The 23,089-nt window shown below is 45.1% G+C and overlaps 1 protein-coding gene across 1 annotated transcript in view; it reads right to left on the bottom strand.

Moving 5' to 3' along the window:
- Window positions 1-723: 723 nt before the first annotated feature.
- Window positions 724-23,089, bottom strand: part of ahr2g (aryl hydrocarbon receptor 2 gamma) — a 75,444-nt gene continuing 53,078 nt past the window's right edge. The window contains 11 exon segments of the mRNA NM_001123565.1: window positions 724-2,968; window positions 3,407-4,955; window positions 5,709-5,938; window positions 6,134-6,359; window positions 8,788-8,929; window positions 9,148-9,257; window positions 10,478-10,680; window positions 10,949-11,094; window positions 11,617-11,740; window positions 13,385-13,474; window positions 16,080-16,225. Coding sequence (NP_001117037.1) covers window positions 2,861-2,968; window positions 3,407-4,955; window positions 5,709-5,938; window positions 6,134-6,359; window positions 8,788-8,929; window positions 9,148-9,257; window positions 10,478-10,680; window positions 10,949-11,094; window positions 11,617-11,740; window positions 13,385-13,474; window positions 16,080-16,225 — 3,074 coding nt within the window. The 3' untranslated portion in view covers window positions 724-2,860.

Raw genomic sequence — 23,089 nt, 5'->3', positions numbered from 1 at the left:
CCAGCACGACAATGACCCAAAACACATGGCCAAGGCAACAAAGGAGTGGCTCAAGAAGAAGCACATTAAGGTCCTGGAGTGGCCTAGCTAGTCTCCAGACCTTAATCCCATAGAAAATCTGTGGAGGGAGCTGAAGGTTCGAGTTGCCAAATGTCAGCCTCGAAACCTTAATGACTTGGAGAAGATCTGCAAAGAGTAGTGGGACAAAATCCCTCCTGAGATGTGTGCAAACCTGGTGGCCAACTACAAGAAACGTCTGACCTCTGTGATCGCCAACAAGTCATGTTTTGCAGAGGGGTCAAATACTTATTTCCCTCATTAAAATGCAAATCATTTTATAACATTTTTGACATGCATTTTTCTGGATTTTTTTGTTGTTATTCTGTCTCTCACTGTTCAAATAAACCTACCATTAAAATTATAGACTGATCATTTCTTTGTCAGTGGCCAAACGTACAAAATCAGCATGCGATCAAATACTTTTTCCCCTCACTGTATACTACATATAGTATGTGTGACATATCTATACGTTGTATGTTTTTGTTTATTTAATTTTAAATTTGTATTTATTTGCTCTGCTGATTAAAATTGTATAATTGAACGTCACATTAAAGATTTATTGGATATTGTGAAAATAAATAAATCTCACCAGATCAAATTCCAGTTACATGTAAAAGTACTTGATGAATAAAAGTGATTCTGACAAGAACAGACAAACCTGTGTAAAGTCATTAAACCTCTTTAATGTGGAGATGAGAAATAACAATTTAGACGTAAGCGCCATGGCTGATACATTGTTAGAGGCAGAAAAACAACAAAAGCCACAAGGTGTATATTTATAAATACTGTTCTGAGGAAACAGGTCAAAAAATGTTTTACAGACATGAACTGTTCTGTGTGAAGAAAACATATGTATAAAATAGTGTACAATAATAGATGTGAATCTTATGAAGGCCAAATTACTTAAAAATACAAATGAAAAATAGTATGTACACATTAAAACGGTACTGCATATAGAAAGGCGCCTTGGCCTCAGTGCAATAGTTATAGTGCCTACATTGTGCAGAAGCATACAGACAAGAATACTGAATACTATACTTTAAAATGGACTCTTATGGTGTTCATTATAGGTTCTGTATTTTCGTACGATTTTTGAAAGCACCCGATCCCCCTAGAATACATTGAATAATCCACATTCAATTGGATCATTGATCATTCTGAAACTGTAGCTGCCAATACTGTATTACTTCCCTGTAGAACTGCAGGGCAATAAAATTATTAATCAAAGAAATTAAAGTAAAGTGAAAGATATTCCCACTTAGGCATAGGAGAGCATATCAACAATGCAGTTTGAACAGTGGCTCTGCTTTTTCTTTTCAAATTGACTGGTGATTATATGCTTTTCCATGTTTGGTTAATCTTCTGCATATTTATGCAAATGAGGCACTTAAACTATCTGATGCGTTTCGGCATGAATACTTTACCAAGGCACCTCCCCTTCTTGGGTGTTTTCTATCAATAGAAGCACAATAGAAGCAAATAAAACTGCAGTTGCACAGGAATCCCACTGGACACAGACATCAATTCAACATTTATTCCAAGTTGGTTCAACATCATTTCATTGAAATGACGTGGAAACAACGCTAATTCAACCAGTGTTTTCCCAGTGGGACACTTCACAAAATAACAGAAAAGACAAAACTGGCTCAATTACATATTTATAGTTTTGGTTAAATGCTTATAAAAATACAAAAGATGATTTTTTTTTTCAAAAAACAAAACAAAGCTGAGTAAATAAATGTATTTTGGCCGTTGTTGTCATTACATTCTGATTAGCATATCTTGTTGTAATAATAGGATATATCAAAATGGAGCGTGGTTTGTGATGCAAGAACATGTGGCAAGTCTCAAAAGTCATCACAAGGGAAATAGTTATTCAATTTTCATTCAGGTCATTGAAGTATTATGATCTCTGGGGAATAGTTTTTTTTTTCTCCACATCAAAATAAGCAGTTGATACAGTTTAAACTGTATATCATTCATACATACGTATTGTACAGTACGTAACGATATCCATCCTGTCCATAATATCGTATGCCAACATATTTAGCATTTTCCAAATGCAAATGCTCTTCTTTTTGTCCTTACGGTCATACTGTAGTCAATTTACCAGGCATCGACTATCTCACCTTTCCTAGATCCTATATGTTCAAATGCATTTAGGGATAAAAAAAACAACTTAAAAGTAATCCCAGGAATCTCATTCAGCGGGTTCTCTCTTTTTCTCTATTACTGCTTACTTCATCATCTTTCGTCTTTCCTTTCCAAAATCATCTGGCAATTCTTTATCATCAGAGGCACAATGAGGCACAATTCAAACGGGGGGTACAATTCAAAACAACCAATAAATATATTCTGTCTTTCCTCCATATCGACCAGACGTGACTGTATGTCCGAAATGGCACTCCATTCCCTATATAGTGCACTACTTTTGACCAGGGCATGCACACCCAAGGAGAAAGCAAGTCAAGGAGGAGCTCGTGACAGTCACTGGAGCTTCTGTCTTCTGTCTGGTTGCAGAAGAAAAATAAGCCACACGACCCTCTGGTCCAAACGCCTTGTATCTTGCATCTAAACATACGATTTGAGACGCATAGAAGAGAAATGAAGGATGCCATCTTGGCCAGTCTCCTTGGTGAAGTAAGGCATGGTGGTGGTAGAATCCCCAAAAGGCACATGGCTGTGTGAGTCTGTATGTGTCCGTGTATCTGATTGTTTAGCAAAGAGGGCTACTCATCAGTATCACAACAAATTCCATTCAGCCGTGGAAAAGGCGGGTTCTTCCTCCTTGTAGAACCTTCTAGAAGTCGCAACAGTTGGTTTGATTGTTCTCTGAGAAGTATGTGGTTCCGTTGGGCAGGGCCGGGAACTGGAACGATATGTTTTCCTCCATTGGACAGTTTGTGACCTGGATGGTAAATAACGGACCAAGTTACCCACCACAGATCAGAAAGACAAGGGGATGATGTAATACATGCAACCCACCGCAAACTGTGCTTGTTTGAGTGCTTTTAAAATCCTCATTATACCCTTCTCAAAGAAACCACCAACAATGGACAAAACAAATCTTCAAATGTGCGTTTAAGTACATACAACAGAGTAATTAGCTCTAAATGCTTCAATATACGTCAAATACAAATATGAAACAGACACCTTCTTCCCAAAGGTCCCGTCGTGGCTCGTAATAACTGTCCTACTAGTAAAACCCTAAATACTGGTGCAATTAGAAACGCTGAAATCTGGCTGTAATAATGAAACAAGTCTCCCTTGAAAAATAGGTATTTTTACCTCAATGGGACAATCTGTTCAAATAAAGGTCACATTTAAATACTGGTGCCTGTTTTACCTGTGTCTGCCCGTTGCAGTTGAGGTACTGCTGCTGGACCATCAGGCTGTCTGGTGTGAGGCCCCCAGGGATTAGACCAGGCCCCACCTGACAGGACAGAGGGCTGATGTTGGTGTCACCCTGTGGGATTGCAGAGGAGCCCACGATAGGCCCGCCGGAGTTCCTCTGGAAGTAGCAGGAGGCCTGGGAGGGACTCTGGTCGTGGAGGGGGGCCATGGCTCTCTGACAGGAGGATGGGACCAGGGAACCAAGGGCCGTGTTGGTATTTAAACAGACCCCCTTGACAGGAACCGAGTGGGGGTTGGTGTTGCTGAACATACAGCTGTTGGAAGAGACGAGAGGAGGGGTGACGACAGCAGAGGTCTTTTGAGGCCTGTACAGGCCTGATATTGTTTGAGCCCTGTTGTAGTTATGGGCCTGAGAGTTCTGCTGTGGCTGGGCCTCGAGCCCAGGGATAGGGAGCTGGGGAGCAGTTTGGAAGTCAGACACCTGGTTGTTATAAAAGCTGCCCATGACATTGTGTTGGTGTCCATTTTGTTGGTGTAACATCGAGGGCAGCATTTGCTGCTGCTGCTGATGCAGGGTCTGCAGGGAAAAGTGTCCTTGTAGGCAGCTAGCCGGGTTGGGATCTAGAATGACATCTTTTGGTTGATTTGAAATATTCTGGGCAAAGGTTTCCAACAAGGTGTCGGCCACCATGTTGGTATTGGGCATGGAGGAGGGCAAGGGCATCCACATGGTTTCCTGACCGGGCACTGCAAAGGGATCTGATTGGCTTATGGAGCTCTGGTTCTGGAATCTCATTGGCTGATCATTCATGCCCCACCCCAGCTGGTTCTGGATTGGCAGAACCATAGGAGCAGGGATGGCCTGAGTGGCAGAGCTCCGATTGGCAAGGCCTGACTGCATCTGTTGTCTCAGGGAATAAGACGCCAGACTGTTACCAGGGCTGGACAGGATCTGAGAGGCCTGGAGGCCTTGCTGCCTACCTTTGGCTTGGTTCTGCCTCAGCTGGGCACAGGAGCCAGCCAGAGCAGGGTTAAAGGCCAGAGGGTTGGCGTTGCTCTGCAGGCCCAGGTTCTCTCCCAGGGATTGGGCAAATGTGTTCCTGGAGGAAGCCTGCTGGAGTGTGGGGCCGTTCAATCCCATCTGAGAGCCCATGTTTGTCTGCTTCATCATGCCCTGAACGTTACTCACTGTTTCAGCCGCACTCAAGCCTCCCATCCCAAGCAACTGGTTCTGCTTGGGATCAACCCCCCAGTTGAAGCCCTTTCCTCCAGGCATCATGGTATTCCCCTGCAGGTCGACATTTGTAAGGCACTCTGGTACCTCCAGGAGAGGGTTGTTGACACTAACGGACCCCAGCAGTGAGCCCAGATGCTCGGGCATCTTGAGTCCTCCGTTCTCCTTGAAGAGATGTTCCTCCACATATGACAGGATGTCATGGTTGAGGATGTCATCAAGGTCCTCGGACATCTCACAGTTGCTGGAGCTCATCTTCAGCAGAGTGTTCTCCCAGTCCTTCAGCTCTATGGGGTCCACATCCAGGCTGCAACAAGATAAGATCAGATCAGATCAGATAAGGTCCACTTCCAGGCTGCAATCACATCAAATCCAACTTTATTTGTATAGCACATTTCATACAAGCTACAGTATAGCAATACAATACAATGCGCTTCACATAATTTTTTAAAAAGAGATACAATAAATCATAGAAAATAGATGGCAAAATTCCATGAACAAAAATTGAAAGTATTTTTGTGGTGGTACAAGCATCTAGTGGAAGAAGTTTAGAAGTTTGTTACTGATGAAAATATGTTGCGGTAGTTGAAGAAGTAAACATTTTTTTAAGGTTGAGTAAGTTTTGTCCACAGATGTCCACAAATTTCCATTATATGTAAATAGTTTATGATTAGTGAATACTATAATGCAGTTATTCTGTTACATACTTCTCCCGATTAGCTGAAATCGCATTTTTTCAAAGCCATTTTAGCTGTCATGTTAGCTGTTCGGTCCGAACTAATTCACAAATTTGTGGCGCTATGCAGAAGTTGACTCCCTCCAGGCACATGTTGCTAGGCAACCCCCCTGCACTTGCCTGGGCAGGACTGCTCCCTCCATGGTTAAAGCCAGTGTTAGAAACGTGCTAACAAACATTTGTGCTGTGCAACTCAATAAATACTGCACTCTGAGTCATGATAGTGTTGCTAGACAAAGCAACTTTACTTTCACCTTTCAATTTTATAATCTACTATTGTTTTTTTATTCATTTTTATTACTTATTCTATAGTAAAAGTCAAACCTGGAACACAGGCTGTTGTCCCCGATGATTTGCTGCAGTGTTTCCATCAGGTCCTGGACAGTGGACTCCTCCCTGATGCCTGCATCCGGCCTGGGCATAGTGTGGTGTTGGGACTGCCAGGAATCACTAGGCACGTTGGCCATTGCATGGCTGTTGCTGAAGGCCTGGTCTTCCCAGGAGCACAACTCCTGAGGGTTGGGGGGCTCGCTGGAGGGCTCGCTGGGGCTGGTCTGCATGGATGAATGATTGAATGAATAAAATACTTTTCGTGTCAAGTCATCCTTAGCGACCCATCCTTACGGGACTATTTGTCTGTGTCCAAAATGGCAACCTATTCCCTACATAGTACACTAGAGACCTATTGTCCCTGGTCAAAATTAGTGCATAATATAGGGAATACGGTAAAACAGAGTAAATTGCTGTACCTGCATGTAGATGGCCTGGTCCTGCTTCAGCATGGAGCCCAGCAGGGAGTCGGGGTCCAGGGCCATTTCTTCGGCCATCTTCCTGATCTTAGGGCCCTTGCTCTGGGATGGAACGTCAGTTACGTCCAGAGAGGGGCCCATCTCGTAGAGAACAGCTTCCCCAGTGGTGAAGTTAAAGGGCAGCTGGAGTCTCCGCTGGCGAAGGTGCTCCTCACCCTCATTATTTCTTGAGGAATAAAAAGGAGAGTGCTAGAATAAAATAGAGTAGTAGAGTACGGTAGAGTACAGTAGAGTACAGTAGAGTGCAGTAGAGTACGGTAGAGTAGAGTAGAGTACGGTAGAGTACAGTAGAGTACGGTAGAGTAGAGTAGAGTACAGTAGAGTAGAGTATGGTAGAGTACAGTAGAGTATGATAGAGTAGAGCAGAGAACTGTACAGTAGAGTACGGTAGAGTACGGTACAGTGAGTACGGTACAGTAGAGTACGGTACAGTAGAGTACGGTACAGTAGAGAATGGTACAGTAGAGTATGGTACAGTAGAGTACGGTACAGTAGAGTACGGTACAGTAGAGTACGGTAGAGTACAGTAGAGTACGGTAGAGTAGAGTACGGTAGAGTACAGTAGAGTAGAGTAGAGAACGGTACAGTAGAGTATGGTAGAGTACAGTAGAGTACAGTAGAGTACAGTAGAGTAGAGTACGGTAGAGTACAGTAGAGTAGAGTACGGTAGAGTACAGTAGAGTACGGCAGAGTAGAGTACGGTAGAGTACAGTAGAGTAGAGTAGAGTACGGTAGAGTACAGTAGAGTACGGTAGAGTAGAGTAGAGTACGGTAGAGTACAGTAGAGTACGGTAGAGTACAGTAGAGTACGGTAGAGTAGAGTACAGTAAAGTACGGTAGAGTAGAGTATGGTAGAGTACAGTAGAGTACGGTAGAGTACAGTAGAGTACGGCAGAGTAGAGTAGAGTACGGCAGAGTAGAGTACGGTAGAGTACAGTAGAGTACGGTAGAGTAGAGTACGGTAGAGTACAGTAGAGTACGGTAGAGTAGAGTACGGTAGAGTACAGTAGAGTACGGCAGAGTAGAGTACAGTAGAGTATGGTAGAGTACAGTAGAGTATGGTAGAGTAGAGTAGAGAACGGTAGAGTACAGTAGAGTACGGCAGAGTAGAGTACAGTAGAGTATGGTAGAGTACAGTAGAGTATGGTAGAGTAGAGTAGAGTACGGTAGAGTACGGTAGAGTACGCTAGAGTACGGTAGAGTAGAGTAGAGTAGAGTACGGTACAGTAGAGTACGGTAAAGTACAGTAGAGTATGGTAGAGTAGAGAACGGTACAGTAGAGTACAGTAGAGTACAGTAGAGTACGGTAGAGTAGAGTACAGTAGAGTACGGTAGAGTAGAGTACTGTAGAGTACGGTAGAGTAGAGTACGGTAGAGTACAGTAGAGTACGGTAGAGTACAGTAGAGTACGGTAGAGTACAGTAGAGTACGGTAGAGTAGAGTACAGTAAAGTACGGTAGAGTAGAGTATGGTAGAGTACAGTAGAGTACGGTAGAGTACAGTAGAGTACGGCAGAGTAGAGTAGAGTACGGCAGAGTAGAGTACGGTAGAGTACAGTAGAGTACGGTAGAGTAGAGTACGGTAGAGTACAGTAGAGTACGGTAGAGTAGAGTACGGTAGAGTACAGTAGAGTACGGCAGAGTAGAGTACAGTAGAGTATGGTAGAGTACAGTAGAGTATGGTAGAGTATAGTAGAGAACGGTAGAGTACAGTAGAGTACGGCAGAGTAGAGTACAGTAGAGTATGGTAGAGTACAGTAGAGTATGGTAGAGTAGAGTAGAGAACGGTAGAGTACGGTAGAGTACGGTAGAGTACGCTAGAGTACGGTAGAGTACGCTAGAGTACGGTAGAGTAGAGTAGAGTAGAGTACGGTACAGTAGAGTACGGTAAAGTACAGTAGAGTATGGTAGAGTAGAGAACGGTACAGTAGAGTACAGTAGAGTACAGTAGAGTACGGTAGAGTAGAGTACAGTAGAGTACGGTAGAGTAGAGTACTGTAGAGTACGGTAGAGTAGAGTAAGGTAGAGTAGAGACCGGAACAGTAGATTACGGTAGAGTACAGTAGAGTACGGTAGAGTAGAGTACGGTAGAGTACAGTAGAGTACGGTAGAGTAGAGTACGGTAGAGTATGGTAGAGTACAGTAGAGTACGGTAGAGTACAGTAGAGTATGGTAGAGTAGAGTACGGTAGAGTACAGTAGAGTACGGCAGAGTAGAGAACGGTACAGTAGAGTACGGTAGAGTACAGTAGAGTACGGTAGAGTAGAGTACGGTAGAGTACAGTAGAGTACGGTAGAGTAGAGTACGGTAGAGTATGGTAGAGTACAGTAGAGTACGGTAGAGTACAGTAGAGTATGGTAGAGTAGAGTACGGTAGAGTACAGCAGAGTACGGCAGAGTAGAGAACGGTACAGTAGAGTACGGAAGAGTACTACAGAGTACGGTAAAGTAGAGTACGGTAGAGTAGAGTAGAGTTTGGTAGAGTACAGTAGAGTACGGTAGAGTAGAGTAGAGCACGGTAGAGTACAGTAGAGTACGGTAGAGTACAGCGCAGAGTAATCTTAGATTGGATTGTCCAGATGATGACTCTACTCACGATAACGGTCTCTGTCTGACCATGATGAAGTCGGGCCTCCCTCCCTTGTAGATCAGTCTGGCATTAGCCTGAACCCAGATCCACACACCATTCTTGGCCAGGAGCCTAAACACAGTCAGACCAGTCTCCCCTGTCTTTATCACTAAGGAGGGAAACAGACACGAGGAAACTGTCAACAACAGGGTCGGGTACAGCAAATACAGAGAGCTCATTTGTTTTTGTTCATTTCATTCATTCACTGTTTAATCAATTTGTTAGTTCAGTTATTCATTCATTCATCCGTTCAATCATTCGTTAGTTAATTCAAACATTCAAAGAGGAAAGTTGTAATATTGATTTGGAAACGTGACAACGGCTTACTTCTGATATGGTTGTCGGCACAGTGCATCATGTCAGCAGCGTGAATGAACTGGTATCCAGAGCCTCTCATACACAACTCCAGCTCTGTGTATCCCAGAACCACCTTCCCTCTGACACACAATAACACACAGGGGGAATAACATTAGAAACGCTTGCTAATTATTCCGTTTTTTCTGTTCTCTACAGTTTGTGGTTACAATTCACAGTAATGTTCATGAAAAAGTCATTACAAATGCTTATAAATCATTTAGAAATGTATATAAATGTTATAACGCACACAAAGGAATAACGTTGTCTTTAAGTAAGATATAGACTACATGGCCATTAGTATGTGGTCACCTTCTTGTCAAACATTCCAAAATCATGGGCATTAATATAGAGTTGGTCCCCTCTTTGCTGCTATAACAGCATTCACTCTACTGGGAAGGCTTTCCACTAGATGTTGAAACATTGCTGTGTGGACTTGCTTCCAAGTAGCCTAGTGGTTAGAGCGTGGTTAGCGCACTCTAACCACTAGGCAGGGAGCCTTGGGCCAGTAACCGAAAGGTTGCTGGATCGAATCCCAGAGCTGACAAGGTAAAAATCTGTCGTTCTGCTCCTGAACAAGGCAGTTAACCCAGTGTTCCCCGGTAGGCCGTCATTGTAAATAATAATTTGTTCTTAAATGACTTGCCTAGTTAAATAAAGGTCTAAAATACATTTAAAATTCAGCCACAAGAGCATTAGTGAGGTCGGGCAGTGATATTGTGCGATTAGGCAGATTCATCCGTTGGACTGCCAGATGGTGAAACGTGGTCCATCACTCCAGAGAACGCATTTCCACTGCTCCAGAGTCCAATTGTGGCAAGCTTAGGCTTGTGTACGGCTGCTCGGACATGAAAACCCATTTCATGAAGCTCCCGATGAACAGTTATTGTGCTGACGTTGCTTCCAGAGGCAGTTTAAAACTCGGTAGTGAGTGTTGCAACCGAGGACAGACAATTTTTTTGCGGTCCGCGCTTCAGCACTAGGCGGTCCCGTTCTGTGAGCTTGTGTGACCTACCACTTCGCGGCTGATCCGTTGTTGCTCCTAGACGTTTCCACTTCACAATAACAGCACTTACAGTTGACTGGGGCAGAAATTTGACGAACTAACTTGTTGAAAGTCACTGAGCTCTTCAGTACGGGCCATTCTACTGCCAATGTTTGTCTATGGAGATTGCATGGCTGTGTGCTCAATTTTATACACTTGTCAGCAACGGGTGCGACTGAATTAGCTGAATCCACCAATTTGAAGGGATGTGCACATACTGTAGTGTACTTTAATAATAACATTGGATGGGAGTGTTACCGTGTATCAACATTCGTGGGGGTGAAGTCCAGCTTGTGTTTGGTCTGGAATATAAGTGTCTTGGTCCTGATCTCCAGGATAGAGGGGGTCTGGATGGGGGTAGCCACCAAGAACAGGGCCAGCTGGGGGTGGTCTATGGTACCATCATCTGACATCTTGTTCTGGCCATGGAGGTACTTCAGACGCCCATTGAAGTTCAGGGCCTGGAGTTGAAGACACAGGGAAATGAGGAGGAAAGGTAAGGGACTTCTCAATCTGTGTGATCACATGAGGATAAACAGAAATCCTCAATACAACTACACTGAGGTAAGTTTTATATATATATTGTATTGTTTTTGTTTTGCGTATATTGTCTCATTCTGTGGAGGTAAAAGTCGTATTTGAACCACTACTACAAAATTACTAATACAAAGTTCATCTGTGGACATTAGGCCTCTTGTCATGTGTGGTTGGACTGTTAGTTTACTGTACCAGGAAGCCAGAGGAGTTGTCCAGGAGACAGCGGAAGCGACAGACAAAGCTCCTCTCCAGGAAGGAAGAGTTCTCAGGGGGAATGTGCTGCGGGTCATAGCTCACTATGTTGCTGGTGATGTCACTGCTGTTGTTAGGCTGCAGGCCTACAGTACACACAGTTACATTACATTTATATATATTTTATATTTTAGTCATGTATTAGGCACTCTTATCCAGAGCAACTTACAAGAGCAATTAGGGTTAAGTGCCTTGCTCAAGGGCACCATTTTCATGAAGTTGGCTCTGGGATTCGAACCAGTGACCTTTCCGTTACTTGCCCAATGCTCTTAACAGCTAGGCTGCCTGTTTATTATCCTGTATACTAACTATACAATTTTTTTTTCAAGCAACCTCAAATCTTTCCACAAAGGTTGGCTTAGTCCTCGTGTCAAAGTCATTCCACGGAGGGACGAGTGTCTGCGGGTTTTCACTCCACCCTTGTACTTTACTGCTGAATTAAGGTCACTAATTAGTAAGGAACTCCCTTCACCTGGTAGTCTAGGTCTTAATTGAAAGGAAAAACCCAAAACCCGCAGAATGAGTTCGACACCCCTGGCTTAGGCAGTCGAAAACCAGGGTGAGTGCTAACATAGCAGACTAGAGTACTAGCATAGTGTATTACTCACTCTCTGTTGTCCCTGGCTCTGTATCAAACTGGTTGGGGTTAAGGGCGAAGTGGAGCTGACGTCTGAACAAGGCCCTGTCGTCTGTGTGGATCAACTCAAACACACTCTGGTGGACCACATCTGACTGTGGGAGACAGGACAAAGAGGGAGACAAGAGTGTAAAAGACGATATACAGTACAGTACAGACTAGAGAGGAATATATGAAGTGCATGAGATTCAGTCATTTCCAAATGTCTCCTGGGAATAGGAACTAACAGGTGCTGCCCCCTAGTGGTTTGGCAGCCCTAATACTCCACTTCATTCAATGTTTTGTGGGAAGGGGAAAGGAGTGGGATGGGCTGTGCATCTCTCATTAAAGAGCAAAGCTCACTAGGGTGCAGAGGCACAAACAACCCCCATATCCCAAGAGGACTCTCTGTGAGCGTGTGTGCATACGTGTGTGTTGTTGTTTGGAGCATGAGTCATCAACATATTCATTAGAATACACCTGCATTGTGCTTCTATATCTACATTGCTTGCTGTTTGGGGTTTTAGGCTGGGTTTCTGTACAGCACTTTGATATATCAGTTGATGTAAGAAGGGCTATATAAATACATTTAAAATTGATTTGATTACAGCCTCTCTCCTGCAGTGTGACGTCTGTCTTTAGGCAAGTGACTCGGCCGTGTGTGTGTGTGTGTGTGTGTGTGTGTGTGTGTGTGTGTGTGTGTGTGTGTGTGTGTGTGTGTGTGTGTGCGCACTGTAAGCAGGGGTGAATGTAGATTTCATTTCTTCTCAGTACGGGACGTCCTATGTGTGTACACGCTTATGGGCCTAATCATAGAATTTTGCCGGGACGCCGTACCAGACCGCTTTACGTTCACCCCTGGCTGTAAGTGTGTGTGTGTACTGTAGGTGTGTGTGTGTGTGTGTGTGTGTACTGTAAGTGTGTGTGTACTATAAGTGTGTGTATGGGTTAATGACCCGGGTTCATGCATCGTGTTGCAGAGAGCAAGCAGTGCTTCTGGGCCCAATGTCGTTCCGAGCACATGACTCATGTGTTTTCCCGTTCCCATCCATCCATGAATCGCTCCGCCGTGAAAAGAATGCTGGGAACGTAGGTCTGACTGAGAGAGAGCTGTGTGAGACGAGCGGTTTGATGCTCTCTCTCTTTTCCCTTAGGCTTCCTAAAACTCGTACTTGACCTCAGTCAAGGTCTCTCTCTGGGAATGATGTGTGTGTGTGTGCACGGAACGATCGTTTGGAGTTTGTTGGCCGGTGAACGTCTGACTTAAATAAATATATCCATTTAAATGTGGTCTGTATACATGTCTGTGATGGGAAGGAGAGCCAAGGGCATATCAATCTGAACTCCATGCACTTCTGCTTCCGATTATAGCCTTGCTACTTCAGTTATGACTGATATGCTTTGGGGATGACAGGCTTTTTGACAGATTAATGTTAAAGTTGAGGAGTCACATTAGAATGTTCAACAAGGTCAGCTGGCCAGCAAATTATTCAACTGTGACAATATTGACATTTGTCTTTAGTGTACATATGATGGCGTAATTAGCTAGTTAGTTGATATGGGCTGGCATGAGGTGACATGTACGATACCATTAGCTAGCTAGGGGATACGGCTGCTATGAGGTGACTTGAAAGGTACCTACATACTGTAGGGTCTTCATAACACCTGAATAACCGATACATAATACATTTATAAGCAGTATATGCATAATGTGGGTGCAGTGTGTGTCAGTCATCGTTGGTCAAAAGGTTCTATTTAACCTGGTGGAAGCCTAGGTAGTCCTGAACAGTAGGAGAGGAGTAGAACACGTATCCCTCCGCCGTGACCACCAACACGAAGCCGTTCAGGGCCTAGAGACACAGAGAGGCACAGTCAGACAAAAATAAGCACTATAAACTTACTATTTATGAACTTAATTGTATTATATTATTATGAAGTTAACATATGTTCATACTTCATATGTCAAACAAGACACTTAGTTATTCGACATGACGATGGGCAAATAAACTTAAACTGAAAGAAATAAGAATGAATTCCATGACGTAGTGAATGATAAGGGGCAATAAAGGAGTCAAATTAAATTAGAGGAGGAATTCTGGTCAGCTGTTGAAGGAGGGAGAAGTAGCCATGGTGTGTGTGTGTGTGTGTGTGTGTGTGTGTGTGTGTGTGTGTGTGTGTGTGTGTGTGTGTGTGTGTGTGTGTGTGTGTGTGTGTGTGTGTGTGTGTGTGTGTGTTTGTTCAGGGTTGGGTAAACATCCCATGTAATTAGCCATTCCTTTGTTCAGGTGTTAAATGTGACAATACAACAGAGCAGGGGGAATATAGCTACTTGTCACGCACAGGATCCTGAACCTTGTAAACAATAGACCACCAGAGTGTGTGTGTGTGTGTGTGTGTGTGTGTGTGTGTGTGTGTGTGTGTGTGTGTGTGTGTGTGTGTGTGTGTGAGTGAGAGAGAGAGAGAGAGAGAGAGAGAGAGAGACAGAAAGTGAGTGACAGGGTCTGCGAAAGGTCCTGCATTTTGGTATTACAATAAAGGGCCTGTCTGGATTTACTGGAAGCTGCTGCAAATTTTCAGCATTTAAAACACAGACATTAGCTAACAGGTTTAGGAATACAGGCCTAAGTATTTGTGTGTGTGTGCAGTGGTGGAAAAAGTACCCATTAGTTATAGTTGAGTAAAAGTAAAGATACCCTAATAGAAAATGACTCTACTTGAGTAAAAGTCTAAAAGTATTTGGTTTTAAATATCCTTAAGCATCAAAAGTACATGTAATTGCAAAACTATACGGATAACCATGGAAAACTCCAACATCATTGAGTTACTCTGGGGCTCCCGAGTGGCGCAGCGCTCTAAGGCACTGTGTCTCAGTGCAAGAGGTGTCACTACAGTCCCTGGGTCAAATCCAGGCTGTATCACACCTGGCCGTGATTGGGAGTCCCATCGAGCGGTGCACAATTGGCCCAGCGTCGTCCTGGTTTGGCCGGGGTAGGCCGTCATTGTAAATAAGAATTCGTTCTTAACTGACTTGCCTAGTTAAATGTAAAAACCTTCTTACAAACAAAGCATTTGTGTTTCAGTGAGTCCACCAGAGGCAGTAGGGATGACCAGGATGTTCTCTTGATAAGTGTGTGAATTGGACCATTTTCCTGTCCTGCTAAACATTCAAAATGTAACGAGTAAAAAGTACAATATTTTCTTTAGGAATGTAGTGAAGTAAAAGTTGTCTAAAAACAACTTAAGTAGTACTTTCAAGTATTTTTACTTAAGTACTTTACACCACTGTGTATTCATGATATATTCTCCCAGATAGCACTGAACAAGTTTTCTGCATGGTGAATCAGCTAGCCCCATTAATCTTTGTCTGGTGTATAGGCCTACACAAAAAAAACCCACAAAAAACAACACAATTGTGTCTCATAAAGAGCAGCGTTTGTTCTCTGTGTGGATTTACTGCAGTCACCAGGACAGCGACTGAGGAAGAAAGTTAAGATTAAACTACAAACTGCCCAGCATTACCAAACTATCAAGGCGGACAGTCAGTCATAAATCAGTCTAGCACCATCCTCCATTAGACCGGTCCCTACCGGAGAGAATAGTGCTGTGTGTGGTCCGTGTTGAGACCTCCCTGGAGATGGCGATGGTTATCTTTAGCAATAAAACGATCGCTAATGAGGACTAGCGTAGCCCTCACTGAGAAATGGGACAGCATGCTAACACTCCTAGCATTAGCCCCGGTAAGAAAAGGGAGGGCATTGCCCATGGGTAATGAAATGAGAGAGTCAAACTCAAGGATTTAGTCAGGAGGGGAGGGAATGTGGGTGTTTACTCCAAGAAAATGACTCTGTGTGTGTGCTCAGACAAGTGGTTGAATCTGCTTCTTTGTGTTCTTCCTTGTTGGCACCGAACATACATGTATGAGAGGCTACACGGAGGTTGTTGACAAATCAAAGAGTTTATAATCAAGCATATTTGTTCGAGACTGTACACAGGGCTTCTTTATCTATGGTATGCAGTATGCATGATATATAGGCTGACGACGTGAGACAGTAATCCCTAACCTAACTCTAGGTGAGGTGGAGGAGTTTCGGTCATGTCAAGACGTAAAACAAATAGCTTTTCGTATAACTGGAGGGGAAGGAGTGAGGTTGGTTTCTTTACATGTAGATGGGTATGAGAGGCATCATATAGTGTGTGTGTGAGCTGGGGGACAGGTTGGTGCTTGCCCTTCACGCCAGCTAAGCTTCCTCAGGTAAACCCCAGAGGGAGAGAGAGAGAGAGAGAGAGAGAGAGAGAGCCTCGGGCTGGGGGGAGAGACAGACAGACAGACAGACAGACAGACAGACAGACAGACAGACAGACAGACAGACAGACAGACAGACAGACAGACAGACAGACAGACAGACAGACAGACAGACAGACAGACAGACAGACAGACAGACAGACACTGTATACCTGGTGCAGGAGGTTTCCCTCGGAGAACGTGACCCCATCCACAGAGGTTGTGGTGACAGTGCTCTTCGCTAGAGTGATCTGTCCATTCCCTCCGAACCCCACCGCTCTCTCCACCCCCCAACCTGGACTGCCTTTCTTCATGGTCGCTGCGAAACAGAACAGAGAGAGAAACATAACTTCACACCGGCACGCAAACCTGAAAGCAATATGCGCCGGACATTGGGAGAAAGCAGCATGGAAGTCACTTCTCAAAGATTTTGTTGACATGCTCTCTGCTAACGTCTGTAGCTCTGAAACAGTTTTCTTCTTCTTCCAAGCCAACAGACTAAACTACAGCCCCTAAGACGGCTCTCCTTCCCTCTCTCCAACCCCTGCTGTTGTTGTTGTTGTTGTGTGTGGCTGTGTGTGTATATGTGTGTGTGTTTGTAAGTGTGTGTCTAGGCTTGTTTTACTATCATCGTTGGTACCGGAAATCCCCAAAAGTCACCACAAGGATAGTAAAGGATAGTAAAGGACAGACCCCACAAGGACAAAGGCTATTTTAAGGGTTTGGTTTAGGGTTAGAATTAGGTTAAGGGTTGGGTTTAGGGTTAGGGCTGAAAGTTGGAGTTAAGGTTAGGGTTAGGTTTAGGGGTTAGGAAAAATTGGATTTTGAATGTAAATGCATTTTGTGTCCCCACAAGGATAGTAAAACATATGGTGTGTGTGTGTCTGTGTGTGTGCACGTGCATGTGCTTGCTTGCATGTGTCTGTGTCAGCCAGGATTGGCTTGGGGCTCATTTGGGACTTAACTTTGACTCTAGACTTAACAGATGAGATTATAAAACCTCCCTCCAAATTTGTCTAACTCCGTTTTCTAACTTCCCTTGTTCCTTTGTTTTCATCCCCAGGAGAAGCCCGGACAGAGAGTGAGGCATATAGGGGACTAAGTGCGGTTGTGTACGTCATATGTTTCAACTGGAGAGTTGAGACATACTCCAGATGTCCACAGCCAGGCCTCTAATCTATGTTTGTGTCCCCTAAAAGCAAAGCTGCAGACACCAAGTATGTTTGCGAAAAAAACCAAAGCCAATTGTTCTCAGAAATGCCAGATGAGCTGTGACTATTTCTGTCCATTAGTCTAATATCTCAAAGGTGGTCTTCTTAAAATAGGTCAGAATCGAAATAGAGAGAGATAGGGAAGGAAAGAGAAAAGGGGAGAGAATGCGGGATAAGAGAGAGAGAGGAAGAGAGAAAGAGATGCAGAGAGAGAGAGATGCAGAGAGAGAGAGATGAGAGAGAGAGGCAGAGAGAGAGAGAGAGGCAGACAAAGAGTGACAGAGAAGGAGACAAACAAATGGAGGTGACAGACAGTGACAAATAGCTGTACATACTGGAGTTGGACACACTGGTGACTGACTCCCCCAGACTCCAGACTGCAGTCCAGACGGAACCCTAGGGCTCTGGTCTTTCCCGTCTGTAGCTCCAGACCAGAACAAGAGCCTCCTTGTTCCCACTCTCAGCCTCCCCTCGACCCTCATACCCGGCTGGACACAACACACCCACTGTGCTCAGCCACTTCTGATGAGCGCTGAAAGAGCCAGGGGCTTTCTCTTCCTTCACCACAGATCATAAATCAATAAAGCATGTTGTTCAGCCTGAATTACAGCTTGGACGGGCCTGGCTGGGCCTGGCTGGGCTGGCTGGGCCTGACTGGGCTGGTTGGGCCTGGCTGGACCTGTCAGAAGGCTTTATGGGGGCTGCTACACCAACACTAATTCTTTCAATCACAGAGATAAGTTACTCTCATAGTACTTTGCTATAAGTCTAGAAGTTTCCCAATTGGAATGTGAGTAAGAGAGCTAGCTAGAGAGAGCGGCTGCTGTACATTGGCTAGCCCAGAGCTAGCTAGAGAGAGTGGCTGCTGTACATTGGCTAGCCCAGAGCTAGCTAGAGAGAGTGGCTGCTGTACATTGGCAAGCCCAGAGCTAGCTAGAGAGAGTGGCTGCTGTACATTGGCAAGCCCAGAGCCAGCTAGAGAGAGTGGCTGCTGTACATTGCCAATCCCAGAGCTAGCTAGAGAGACCGGCTGCTGTACATTGGCTAGCCCAGAGCTAGCTAGAGAGAGCGGCTGCTGTACATTGCCAATCCCAGAGCTAGCTAGAGAGATGGCCTGCTGTACATTGGCTAGCCCAGAGCTAGCTAGAGAGATGGCCTGCTGTAGGCTACATTAGGCTAGCCTAACAACTCACACTGCTCTGTCATTCGCTACATACTTTAGTCGTCTGTGATGATGAGGGGAACGAGGGGTGTTGTACACAAGACAAAGTCAACAGTGATTGGATCGTCTAAAACCAGTCAGAGTATCAAAGCCAATGCTTTACCCACGTGTGTTCTGGCTTTGGCCCAACCCATACGTTTCTGGACCAATCACACGGCCCCGAATGTGTTCGCATTCTGTGAAGGGTCAAGGAGGTACTCAGATCCAGACTCATTGAGGAGAAGAAACGAATGTCTGTAGGCGTGAAAGGAGTCTGGGTAGCCAGGCAAACATTAGGCTATAGCACAGAGCTAACCCTGGCTCTGTGGTACGGCCTAAGAGTATGTGGCTGACTGCTATAGTCTACATTGGAATTAGCTAGAGCGTGTGGTTGCTGTACAGACTAGCCTGGAGCAAGCTCTGCCCCTGAGGTACGGTCGGCTGCAGGCTGGGTGGGGCGCCCAGTCATTTCCTGTGTTGTGAGCTACAGGCTGCAGCTAATGCTATTTCTGGATCCTCAGCCGTTATCAAGCCCTCTGTATCACAAGAAGAAAAATATAGAAAAAAGAGGGGGGGAGAAATCGAGCGAGAGAGAGAGAGAGAGAGAGAGAGAGAGAGAGAGAGAGAGAGAGAGAGAGAGAGAGAAAAAACAACAGTGTTTCATTCCAGCAACAAAACCCCAAAATACCTTTCCCACAGGACACAGATGTTGGGAGATAATTTTGGGGGAAATGCAAAGTCAAAGGCAAACCACTTAAAAGGATGATGGCCTATCGATATGGCCCAGTAAATTGTCGAGTACTTAACTATGTAGCATACATCAGGGTTGGGAAGGAGAGAGAGAGAGAGAAAAAGAAAGAGAGAGAGAGGGGCGGGAGAAAGAGAGAGAGCACCGTTTCAGGGTTTGGCAGACATGTACAGTATGCGGCTATGCGTTATGGTTACTTTCCCATGTTTGTTCCAGTAATGACTAAGGGAGGAAGAGAAGACAGTGTTTCTATTTGGGCTGACAATGAGGCCTTATGACTGGGTCATAACCGTGGCCCTATAGCTCAGCTGGTAGAGCGTGGCGCCTGCAGTTCCAGAATAGTGGGTTCAATTCCTGGGAGTACTGTATGTAAAATGTATGCATGCATGACTAAATCTCTTTGGATAAAAACGTCTGCTAAATGGCATATACATTAAATGATATGTGGACCAGGGAGACCGCTATTTAATTCAGCGAACCAACTAGAGAGAATATGGGCCAGGGTTCAGAGTCTCAGTGTCGGAGTGCTGATATAGGATAAATGTTTCCTCTTAGATCGTTAATGAATATGATTATATGGACAGGGAGGACCGAATTCTATAAAAACACTCTTACTCTGAGACGCTTTATGAATACGGGCCCAGGACCCCAGTATAGCAGTTGCCTGTCCCACGTAAAGGGAGCCAGCCCTGGCAGGACTAGATGTGTTGTGGTGCTGTTATCCTGCTGCTGTTACTGGAGCACAGAGACCAAACCAAAGCCTTGGAACAGTTCACAGGGCTTAACCAATCAACGAGCTTCGACTTCCCTATCAGAACATCTGTGGCCTGGTCTCTCGGTCTTTGGGGTTAACCTCGACACTGACGTGAAGCTCTGACTACACAGCAAAGGAATGACTGGAGGGCTGGCTCAGCCCGGTCCACACGCACACGCACGCACGCCAAACGAGGAAAACAGACCAGGCCGCAAAATTGCCACTTGGCCGGTCAGATAGCAGCAACAGCAATACCACATTCCTCTATTCTCTCCTGACTGACTGGCTGACTGTAGCCCTGAGAGCTGGAAATGGATGGGAGTCACCGAGTCTAAAAAGGAGAATGGTCTGTAGTGGTTTGGTCAGTGGAGGACCGTAAAGCGGAACTCTGCCCGGCCCGCGGAACTTAATCCATCAGGACTGAATTACCATCCTACTGCTGCCAGTGTATATTATGGAGAATAGCCTATGATTAGAGGCTTTGGAGTCATCTAGTTCCAGTTCCTCTTTCCTAATGATCGCCTGTCACTGACCATCGTACGCCTTCTATGTACTTTGATATGGACCTACGCTCATCATAATTTATCTTCATTTACTACAAAACAAAATATTCCATTGATATTTTCTTTGAATGTTTCCAACACTAGGGAAATGCCAACATATCCCTTCAAAACCACAAAGTTGGCACTCTCACATTCAAGCCATCGCTACTCAACCTAGTGGCGGAGAGAGAGTAGAGAGTGTAAGACAGATACGCGCACACGCACACACACACACACACACACACACACACACACACACACACACACACACACACACACACACACACACACACACACACACACACACACACACACACACACATCAGGGCAAGCAGCCGGTCCGCTGTCCACGCTGGGCGGAGAGCACCAGTCTAGCCTCATCATTATTTTAGTATTAGAAGGTCAACCCACCAGTCAGTCTCCTGTAGGACCAAACAGAACCATAAAAGGTCTCTAATTTCAAGGTCAATCCAATCTACCCACCCACCACTATAACCTGATATTAGAGAGAGAGGCAGGGAGCCAAGGAGCTGGTCTGGGCACCTAAATGATGAGCATGGTATATATATCCTGACAGTAATGGGATATGTAGTCTAACCCATCAACAAGTAGCCTACCCCATCAACAAGGCGTCCAGAATAATCACATTACAGTGAGACAACACTCCGAGCACAAAGAGAGAGTTCGTATGGCACACTATTCCCTATAAAGAGCACTACTTTTGACCAGGGCTCATGGAGTTCTGGTCAAAAGTAGTACATTATATAAAAAATAAAGGGAACACTAAAATAACACATCCTAGATCTGAATGAATTAAATAATCTTATTAAATACTTTTATCTTTACATAGTTGAATGTGCTGACAACAAAATCACACAAAAATAATCAATGGAAATCCAATTTATCAACCCATGGAGGTCTGGATTTGGAGTCACACTCAAAATGAAAGTGGAAAACCACACTATAGGCTGATCCAACTTTGATGTAATGTGTGTGGCCTCCACGTGCCTGTATGACCTCCCTACAACGCCTGGGCATGCTCCTGATGAGGTGGCGGATGGTCTCCTGAGGGATCTCCTCCCAGACCTGGACTAAAGCATCGCCAACTCCTGGACAGTCTGTGGTGCAACGTGGCGTTGGTGGATGGAGCGAGACAGGATGTCCCAGATGTGCTCAATTGGATTCAGGTCTGGGGAACGGAAGGGCCAGTCCATAGCATCAATGCCTTCCTCTTGCAGGAACTGCTGACACACTCCAGCCACATGAGGTCTAGCATTGTCTTGCATTAGGAGGAACCCAGGGCCAACCGCACCAGCATATGGTCTCACAAGGGGTCTGAGGATCTCATCTCGGTACCTAATGGCAGTCAGGCTACCTCTGGCAAGCACATGGAGGGCTGTGCGGCCCCCCAAAGAAATGCCACCCCACACCATGACTGACCCACCGCCAAACCGGTCATGCTGGAGGATGTTCCAGGCAGCAGAACGTTCTCCACGGCGTCTCCAGACTGTCACGTCTGTCACATGTGCTCAGTGTGAACCTGCTTTCATCTGTGAAGAGCACAGGGCGCCAGTGGCGAATTTGCCAATCTTGGTGTTCTCTGGCAAATGCCAAACGTCCTGCACGGTGTTGGGCTGTAAGCACAACCCCCACCTGTGGACGTCGGGCCCTCATACCACCCTCATGGAGTCAGTTTCTGACCATTTGAGCAGACACATGCACATTTGTGGCCTGTTGTAGGTCATTTTACAGGGCTCTGTCAGTGCTCCTCCTTGCACAAAGGCGGAGGTAGCAGTCCTGCTGCTGGGTTGTTGCCCTCCTACGGCCTCCTCCACGTCTCCTGATGTACTGGCCTGTCTCCTGGTAGCGCCTCCATGCTCTGGACACTACGCTGACAGACACAGCAAACCTTCTTGCCACAGCTCGCATTGATGTGCCATCCTGGATGAGCTGCACTACCTGAGCCACTTGTGTGGGTTGTAGACTCCGTCTCATGCTACCACTAGAGTGAAAGCACCGCCAGCATTCAAAAGTGACCAAAACATCAGCCAGGAAGCATAGGAACTGAGAAGTGGTCTGTGGTTACCACCTGCAGAACCACTCCTTTATTGGGGGTGTCTTGCTAATTGCCTATAATTTCCACCTGTTGTCTATTCCATTTGCACAACAGCATGTGAAATTTATTGTCAATCAGTGTTGCTTCCTAAGTGGACAGTTTGATTTCACAGAAGTGTGATTGACTTGGAATTACATTGTGTTGTTTAAGTGTTCCCTTTATTTTTTTGAGCAGTATATATATATATAAGGAATTGGGTGCTATTTAGGACAGAGACAAACTCTCTTTCTTTGTTGTCTCACTGCAATGTCATCAGGCGGTGGAAGGACAATTCTGGATGGATGCCTTGATGACGTGCTTAGGCGACAGCAGTTTGTATGTGTGTATGTGTTTGTGTGGATGTGCATGCGCATGCGTGTGAATGACCAGGTTCGTGCCACCTGCCAAAAGGTTAAAGGGTAAAAGGCTGTGTGTGTGAATTATAATAAGCTTGCAGATGTTCAACCGGTATACAGAAGTGTCTCTGAAAGCATGCACATCTTATCACTACAGAGCAGGGCCTCTCTTGGACTGCTACACGAGAGATACAATAATGACACCCAAGATAAACGGCTTCCTGTCACACCGAAGAGGAAATGTTCAACCCCCAAACAGTCTACATGCACACACAT

The sequence above is a fragment of the Salmo salar genome, chromosome ssa17, assembly GCF_905237065.1.
Source record: "Salmo salar chromosome ssa17, Ssal_v3.1, whole genome shotgun sequence".
Lineage (NCBI taxonomy): Eukaryota > Metazoa > Chordata > Actinopteri > Salmoniformes > Salmonidae > Salmo > Salmo salar.
Note: the sequence above shows the minus strand (reverse complement) of the source record. Positions and strands in the feature narration are given on the sequence as shown.